This window comes from Zingiber officinale, chromosome 5B, assembly GCF_018446385.1.
Source record: "Zingiber officinale cultivar Zhangliang chromosome 5B, Zo_v1.1, whole genome shotgun sequence".
Classification (NCBI taxonomy): domain Eukaryota; kingdom Viridiplantae; phylum Streptophyta; class Magnoliopsida; order Zingiberales; family Zingiberaceae; genus Zingiber; species Zingiber officinale.
The window spans coordinates 26,255,347-26,265,285 of record NC_055995.1 but is presented as its reverse complement, the minus strand read 5'-3'; the positions used below and the strand labels follow the sequence as shown (position 1 = coordinate 26,265,285).

Below are 9,939 nucleotides of genomic sequence, written 5' to 3'. Positions count from 1 at the left end.
AAATATTAAATAATTTAAAAATAGGCTTCAGAATTAAAGATGTAACTATTATAAACTTCTAAATACCTTCACTAAAATATTTATGTTTAAATAATTTATTTTAATAAAAAAATAATAGCAATTATATTTTAGGAAGAGGAGGTTTTTTATTTTTTGGCAAACAATAATTATAAAAGAGCACTTAATGCTACTGTCAGTTGCTGGGTTGTAAGGAGTCGGGCCGTTCGGCCCAAAATGTAGACGAGTCTAAAACGGTGTGTCGTCAGCTGCTACTTCCTCCTAGCGCTGCGGAGTTTAGACAATTCAGAGTGGTTGGAGGGCAAGGAGAGGGGCGATCGATTGACCGTCGACCGAGCGAGAACCGGAAGCAGCGAGGATCATAGAAGATGATGATGACGAGGACGACGACGAGGACGAGGATTGGTGGAGTGGTTGGGACGGTATTCATTGCGTTCTTGCTCTGCAGCTCTGCTGAGGCGTGGACGGGCGAAATCCGTGGGAAGGTGGTCTGCGATGTGTGCGGAGATTCTTCCATCGGACCCGAGGATCATGTATTGAAAGGTCGATTTCTCGTCTTCCTTCTAATCCTCTATATTCTTGCTGTTCCTGTTGGATGCCCAATTTCCTTTGTTGTTCACAGTAAGTATTAGCCATAATTCAGATCAAGATTTGGTTTTTTAATTCAAAAATCCTTGAGAAGATTAGGGCATCAGCAACTGTAATATTAATACACGAGGGAATAAAATATTTAAAGATTATATTAATATTAATAATTTAGACAAAATAATAAAAAGAATAAAAATCATCAGGATGCAAGTAATAGTTGTTTTAAAACTCGAAGATGCGACCAAATAATTTCTTCTTGAGAAACTTGTGTGATTGTATCTTTCAACGTTAAGCAGTTAACAGAGTCCACAACAAAAATTTGCTAAAACTCAGAGGAGCAAACAGAATTCTTTCTTTTTTTTTCACTACTTTTTTCGCCAAATAAAATTGAATACTCCAAAACAAAAGATATTATATCTGAAGAAGGCTTAGGAAGTTATAGTGGGTAGCCAACATTGGTCCATCAGATGATCAAATGCGTTACCTTCTCATGCTTTGAAGATGTTTCAAAAGTAATCTTTAAGGGGCACAATATTAAGGCAAAACCAAAACACTATTTAAGTCAGAACTAAAAAAGTCTAAAAACGAATTTAAAAAAAAAAGAAGGTAGATCCGCTACCGTACACAGGCCATAGGTGCATGGCGGGGTAAATCCCAGGTCGTCAGTTCCTGAGAATCGACCCCTGACCATTACGCCAGAGATACCATGCACCCACCGTCTTCGCTACACCCTAGGGGCCTAAAAACGAATTTAAAGATAATATACTTGATGACAGCTTTTTGAATCTTCAGATAGTTCTTACACATAACAATTACTCTTGCAGATTAAATGTCATCAATTAAGAATGTGCATCTTTCATTTGTTTCCCTTATCTACATCCTTACGACAAGAACAACAATCAAGCTTTATCCCATAAAGTGAGACCGGTTATATGAATCTTTCTACGCCATTGAGCTTTATCCCCTATTATATCATCATCTATATTTAAATAAATTTTATTTTATTATTGCCAACCAAGTCTTTTTTTATATTCCTCTTCCATGTTTGATGTGCATATTTGTCATACTTTTACATCGCCTAACTGGAGCATTTATTGGTCATCTAAGTATATGTCTTTACTATCTTAAACGTGTCCCTCGAAGTTCTTCTTCAATAGATGCAACCCCGACTTTATCTCTAATACTCTTATTTCTTATCATGTCTATCCTCGTATGTCCACACATCTATCTTAACATTCTCATCCCTGCAACTCTCATCTTCTACTCATGTGCTCAAGTCATAACCAACATTCAGTTTCATATGACATGTCTAACCATCGTTTTGTAGAACTCCTCTTTAAATTTTAAGGATACTTTACTATTACATAGAACACCAACGCTCTCCTTCATTTTAACCATAATTGTGTTCCAAATAAAACATATCTCTCAATCTCTCTATCCTTTTACAAAAATGAACCTAAATACTTAAAGCTCTTAGTTCCAGACAACTTGTCATCTTCTATCTTAATAATTTTCCCATTACGTCTATTGTTACTAAATTTAAATTTCATATATTATGTCATTATTTTACTAAACCTAAAACTTTATGCTTTCAGTTTTTCTTGCTAAGATTCGAATTTAACATTACTTCTTCACGTGTCTCATCTAACAAAACAATATCATCTGCAAACAACATGCATCACAATATCGTATCTGGGATGTGTCCAGTCTATGATTAGTGTAAAAAAATTGAGACTTAGAGATGATTCTTGATGTAACCCTATCTTTATGAGATATGCTTCGGTTAAGCCGTCTAAAATCTTCACTCTTGTCGTTACATCCCCATACATATCTTTAATTAGTTCAATATATGTTATACTTACACCTCTCCATTTTAGAATTTTCCATATAATTTCTATTGAGATTGTATCATAAGTTTTTTCTCAGTCAAAAAATACCATGTGTAAATCTGATTTTTGTTTCCAATATTTTTTAATTAGTTGCCTAAGAAGATGTATAACTTATATTGTCAACCTTCCAAGCATGAATCCAAATTGATTTTTGGTCACCATGGTCTCCTTCCTTAATTTTTTTTCTATTACTCTTTTTTAAAGTTTCATAGTATGACTCATTAATCTAATACCCCTCTAGCTTGCAAAATTTTGTACGTCTCCTTTGTTTTTATATAAGAGAAATAGAGTACTTACCCTCCATTGGTCAGACATTTTCTTCTTTTTCAATATCAGGTTAAATAAATGTATAAGTCATTCAATACTTTGTTTCCCTAGACACTTCCATTTCTCTATCGGAATATTATCTGGTCCAATTAGTTTTTCATTTTACATCTCATTTAAAGCTTGTTCTACTTATGAAATTTGACTTCTATTATAAAATTTTAAATTTCTATACTCATTTAACCGACTTAAATTACCTAAGTTAAGTTGATATCTGAACTTTCATTAAAAAGTTGATGGAAATACCTCTTCCACCACGCTTTCATTTTCTCATTATTTACTAGTACTCTACTACATTCATCTTTAATACATTATTTGAATAAGTTCTCTTGTCTTTCTCTCTCTTTCTTTAATTATTCTATAAATGTCTTTTTCTCCTTCTTTATACAATTTTCAATATAAACATTTAAAAATAACTTTTGTATGTTCACATAGCAAGACATTAAATATTAGTTATTTTATTAAAAAAATGAGAATTTTTTAAGTTGGAAATTAGAGATAAGCACAACAAATGAGAGTTGTTAAATGAAGCATGGCTAAACTGTGCTAGTCATGTTCTGATATTTGTTTTTTTTAGTAAATGATGACAACTTATCTAAGATAAATCCCAATTTTTCCCTATTTACCAACGAATGTGTTGACTTCAGAATGTCTTTGGGAGCTGATCCTGTCTGAGCGCTGAGTCGACGGACGCGGGGGACGTGACACTCTCCGCTGTCTCCGACTGTTGGTGTAGATCTCCGGCAAACCTGCAAAGAAGCCGAGCCGAGAGGGGTTTTCCGGCAGCGGCCCTCCGACGCTCAAGTTAGGCAACGAGAAATGAGAGAGGCAGCGTAACTGTGGCTACAGTAAGGGATCGCGCATACCTTCGTCGACGTCTGGGGGTCCTTATATAGGACCCTGCTCCTGCCTGTCTTTGTTGCCTTGTGCACCGGCCGAACGGACAGTCCGCTTGGCCCTGAAACCTTTTTACCTTGAGCATCGGAAACCCGACCCCTAGTCGGGTTGTCTTTCATTTGGCTCGGGGGATTCTCGGCCGGTCGGGTCTCGGGGTTGAATCCTTTAACCTTTGACCCCCACGTGTCGTTGACCTTCCGCCAGCGAGGGTCCCCCCGTCCTTACCACCGGATCAAGAGCAATGCCAATTGTATTCTTGGGTGTAAATAAGTTTAAACTGATCAGGAGCTCAAGGGCATGGTTAGGCAATCATTGAAACTTGGGCTCTCTAAGGTGACTTTTTTTAAATAAATAAAAAGCAAGGTGTTCTCCTATGTAAATTGCCTTGTAATGATTGATCATGTATCAGATCAGAACAGTTATTTGAATGCAAAGCTATTCTATGACTATCAATGTATATAACAACAATAACAACCCAGCCTTATCCGAGTGGAGTTTGCTTCCAAGTGTCATCTACAGGAGACAAATTTATTAATGCAATCTATAAATGATCATTAATAATATTAAATAAAAACGTAGAATGTTAACATGTATATATAATAAATATATTTTATACCACCAATATTATATTAGTAATTATGATTGTTCTATACAAAGTTCACCTATTAAATTGTATTTAAAATGGAAATTTTGTAGGATATATATATATATATATATATATATATATATATATATATATATATATATATATATATATATATATGAGAAGTGATATCCTGCGGGACTTAAGATGTGCGACTGTGCGCGACGTCGACGCGGCATGCCCTCTGGACCGATCAGGACATATCCTGATCGGTCTGGGAGGTTTCTGATCGGTCTGTGGACCGATCAGGACATATCCTGATCGGTCTGTGGACTGATCAGCCTATAGGCTCCGCATGCCGCGTCGACGTTGCGATCCGCCAACGAAGCAGGCGCGCATCTTAAGTCCCGCAGGATATCACTTCTATATATATAAACTCAATTCATTAAATTATTATATTTTAAAACAACTTTCAACTTAATTTCAGGGATCTAATTAAAATTTCTATCTTTAGAAGTTCCTCACATATATCAGTACTATGAGCTAGGTAGCATAATAACTGAAAAATTAGTAGGCTTTGAATAGTAGCAAAAGGGCAGCAAGCTTCCACCAATGAGGGGTATGCAACCAGACTCAAACCCATGACTTCTAAGTCACACGACAACAACTTTACCATTGCGCTGAGGCTTAGAATAGTAGCAGTTCTACAAATAAAATAAAGGTGTGTTGGCAAAGACAATTCTTATCATTCCTACCCTTGATCTGACACTACTAAGAAGAACCTAAATAACATTACCAGTAATCCTGGAAAGTCCATATTTATCTGATTATAGGCTGATCTTTTTCTTTCACTTTGTTTCAAAAATCTTATCAGAGATTATGGTTTCAAGGCTGGGCACCCTTCCTACACTTATTTTAGATGATCAAAGCACATTTCTCAAAGGAAGACTTGTTTAGAGACAACATATTTTTTATGTAATTAATTATAATGGACAAGTGGAAAGAATCTTATTCTGATGCTTGATGTAACTTTGCCAATTGTCTATGACGAGCACCAACTACCTGAGCAAGGGTTGAAAATCATAACCAAGGGCATTGGATATGCATTTCCATCAAGCAAGTGGAGGGTTTCAAGCTGTAACTTGCTGCTTCCAGTGTTGAAATATTCTTACAATATATAATAATGCATGTGTGAACTGATATGTAGAAGCCTTCAATAAGAAGACCTTGTCAAAATAGTATCTGTCATTCAACTCATTTTTTGATACTCAAGCATTTAGTGATCCCAAAATTCATTTAACCTGGAGGCTGTTTACTCTTTGATCAATGATTGACCCACCACTAGATTGATGAAGAATCTCTGAAAAATCCACTTTTTGATCAGTGATTCACCAGCTTCTACATTTAGGGAGCCCACCTTATTCTTGTACCCGCTAACTTGTCTGATTGACAGGACCTGATGGCTTGAATATGGATTCTTTCTGCATTTTGAAACCTTTTAAAGGATGATTTGCTACCTGGGATTAGAGAGTTTTTTAGGACCTCCTCTATGCCTGTGTTATGGGGGTTGATTAGAATTGTGTTCATTGCAGAAAAAAAAAAATGTAACAAGGTATGCAGAATTCTTGGAAAGCACTTGGTTAACAGGATGAGGGCTCTTTTGTGTTATTTGATATCTTAGAATCAAACTGCTTTTCTAGATGGGAGGAATGAACACAACAATATTATGTGTTATCAAAATTGACTTGAAAAAACATTTGATAGAGTTTTATAGGATGCACTCTTGGCTATTATGTAGATGATGGATTTTCAATTTTCATAGATTGGAGCTTGTTTGGCATTTCCTATTTTCCACTGTAGTCTTAATGGTGTTGATTCAGATGAGTTCTAGGATTTGAATTGGTAAAAGGCGGAACCTTTTGCACTTATTTGTTCATTATAGTGTGGCAACGTTTAGCCATTTTGAATTACTGCATTGAGGATGAGAAGATTTCTTCTTATCAGGTAGGTTGAGTAAGATTTCATAGTTATATTTGTTTATTATTTGTTACTTAATTATTAAGGAAGCTCATAAACCTTGTTTGTCAGTAATGGCTATCTTGGATCCATTTTGTAGGACTGATTAGAGAGTAAACTTGAGTGACTCAGAGGTCTTTTTCCTGCAAACTGTTGTAAGGCCACTGTTAATAGAAGTAAGGCATTTGGAGTTTAAGGAGGGAAGCTATCTTTGAAATATTTGGGGACTTTTATCTCTCCTACTAGAATACCTATCAGTAATTAGAATTTATTGGCAGATAAGATATCTGATAAGGTAATCTTGTGGAGGAATAAATATGTCTCTCAACCTGCTAGAGTTGTTCCTGAGTAACTGTTATGAACTCAATGGCTGTACATTCATTAACTTCTTATTGCATTAGCAGTTGTGTTGTGGATAAGCTATGGTTATAATTCATTAACTTAGTTCTCTTCTAATGCAAAATTTTCTTTTGGGATCACATGCTAATACAAGGAATTTAATTTAATATTTTTGTGGCAAAAGGCGAATACGCTCGCCCCCAGCGCCCCCGCCAACCCGTTCCAAGGCCAACACGGAGGAGGTAAATCACGGGCGGCTACTAGCCTTTGGAATAGTGACTAGCACATAAGGGAGGTATTTACCTCGGCATTGCCGAGATTCGAACCCCAGACCTCATTGTGGCAACACCTCATGCGCTAGCCACTAGACCCATCCGAGGGGACAGTTTAATTTGATATTTTGGCAAGCAAAAAAATATATTTTGATTCAATAGAAGGTGGTCATTAACAGGAAAGCTACTAGGGAGCATGGTGTGAGGGATGTAAGTCTAATGAAGTCTGTTTGTAATTCTAAAAGGTTTCTAACCTTTTTAAACAATGAGAATTATATTTAGGTGAAGATTCTGATGGGGAAGCATGGATTCTTCCATTCATGGCAATCTGGGTGGTCAGGGAACTCTTCCTGGGTAGGTAGGAGTTAAGGGGCTATTTGGTGAAGCTGAATGGGAATAGGCAGAGCTGTAATATTTGGGACAATCCTTGGATTGGGTCTGTCGCAATTTCCTGGTGGCCTACTTAAGTGAATATGGAGAAGAAAGGTAGTTTCGTAATGTCTGAGAGAAGCATGGCAAGTACTGGAATGAGCTGTATTTTTGTCCATACAAAGATGGCTTATAACTACTTGAGGGACAAGGCTTTTGTGGAGATGGTGGGGAATGCTGAGATTTACTGAAAGGAACTCTGGGTGTCAGAGGTCTCTCTAAGGGTAGAAAATTTTGTTTGGAAGGTGGCTTATGGAGGTTGGTTGCTTCTAGATTTGGTTATTCTGTGGTTAGTGTGTTTTGTGGATGTTTGTTTTAATTGTAGAGGTATTAGTGATGATCTGAAGTATTTAATCATATAATGCTTCTAAGATGGTTTGGAAATTGATGGAGGAAACAAGGGTCAGAGATTTGTGTATGGATTAATGAGTGCTGTTAATAGTAAGGAGATCTGAACCAGCTATACAAGGATTCATGAGACTGAAGGTTCTGCATAGATTTTTTATGATGTACTTTTGGAAGTTTGAATTGGATTTGGCTGCTTTTGGGTTATGGTAAGGCTTGGTGAAGGTATTGTTTCTGGCTTTGAAGCATTGCGTGGAATCTGTTAAAAGTATGCTTTCTTCTGAAGTCTTTATGTTTTTTTTATTCCAAAATAGTTATACTGTTTAAATGAGGAGTCCTACAGTTTATTTAATGGTTCCTGATATAACGCAGATTAGTAAGGACTGATTACTCTTTTCTTTTGGATGGCATAATGAAGTGACGGGAGGCATGCTGGTTTGAGGAAGAGTATCGTGTGGATTTGAAGTTTCACTCACACTAGGTTCATCGTCCAGCATAAGTTTCCTTATACCACTTGTGTATATATTGATATATATGAATAAGTTTGAACTAGCTCACTAGCTTGACATATCATTCATGTCAACGTCAGTTTTTCTGTCCAGTAACTGATTCTCCAATTTTCCCTGCAATCTTGTTTGTTCATGTTCTGTGTCGCTTAAAACAAAATATTGTATCTTGTTAAGGAGCTTCACCGTGACTAGGCATGAGATAATCTAAATAAGGTATATGACATTCATCTCTCAGGTGCCGAAGTGGCTGTTCTTTGCATAACAAAGTCAGGTGAGGTTTTCAACTATCAGGCCTTTACCAACGCCAAAGGCATTTATAAAATTGCTGAGACGATGCCCGAGAGTGATCGCTGGGTCTCTTGTCTGGCAAGGCCTATAAAAAGCTTCAGTGAAGATTGCACTCGAAGGGGAGATGCACACTCCGGAATCAAGTTTTCCTATAAATTGGCATCAGGGAATTCTCACAATGTAAAACCGTTTCTGTATAAGCCTGCTACAGCTCCAATGTATTGCTCTGAATAATATTTTCTTGTATGAGATTAAGGATGTGCTACTTATTCCCGTGCGAGACAATAAAACAAGATGTATGTGAATTATAATTATCCTTGTAAGAATTAAGAAATGAATGTTCTTATTTATAAGCCTGTAACTTCACAATTTTTATGGAACTTCACCATCTGGTTAAACTTTGATAGATGTTAGTTTATCTACTAAGATGCAACTTGGGCAAGTGAGGTTAGCAAAGAGGGTAAGTCATGTAAGCCACGATACATTCATTGTAGGGAATGAATTGGTAAATAACCTACAAATCAAGTAAATTAAATTGGATATATATTTATTAAAACTTAGAGTGTTAAGTGAACTAGCATTTCATGACTTGTTAGTGTAAGTTGGATTATTAATCCTCGCCCTCCTATCAAAAGATTTTATTATAATAATTTATATATATATTTTTGACTTGGTACAAAATCAACATGGAGTCTTGACGTCAGAGTAAAATTATTGTGACTTAAAAATAAGGATAATAATTTCTTTTAAACTTGATAGAAGATTTGATATCAGACCTGAATAGAGAATGTATGAAGGGATTTTTTAAAATCCGATTAAATAATCAAATAATTAGGATAAAGGTATTCAAGTAATCGGATAGGGAAGTGGATCTAGTAGAATCCTATTCATACCTGACTCGAATCCTAATTAAATTATATATACATCCCATAAGCACCTAAAATTTTTTTAGTTTTAATTTTTTTTTTTAATTTGAACATCATAACCTAACCCCTAAATCATAAAAAAAAAAAAACAAATCTATTTGGCTTAATTCTGGAGTAAAAAAAATTTAAAAAAAACTATGGATAGTTCAACAAATAGAACGCAATATATATATATATATATATATATGGGGATGGAATATGATGAAATTAGAAGTAGACTATTTAATTTGTTTGTTAATTATATATTTTTTATATGATGTTAATCATACTTTAGTTGAAAAATGATAGTCGGATGGAATGAAAAAAATAAAAACTCCACCCATGACGATCGGTTATGGCCGATCCCAAGTCGGGATAAAGGAGGAGGGTTACGTTAGGTTGCCAGCAAGCGTTAAAATTATGACAAATATTCAATAAATGAATTCATTAATGAGGAAGGGAAAACTATATTAGATTTTGCGATAGCATATGACCTTATATTAGCTAATACATTTTTTAAGAAAAAATAAGAACACT

General features: G+C 35.5%; 1 protein-coding gene across 1 annotated transcript; it reads left to right on the top strand.

Moving 5' to 3' along the window:
- The first annotated feature begins 257 nt into the window (after window positions 1-257).
- On the top strand, window positions 258-8,903 carry LOC121984264. Its single transcript, XM_042537115.1, has 2 exons — window positions 258-561; window positions 8,445-8,903. The coding sequence occupies exons 1-2, from the start codon at window positions 387-389 to the stop codon at window positions 8,729-8,731; spliced, it is 462 nt and encodes a 153-aa protein (XP_042393049.1). The 5' UTR covers window positions 258-386; the 3' UTR covers window positions 8,732-8,903.
- The last annotated feature ends 1,036 nt before the right edge of the window (window positions 8,904-9,939 follow it).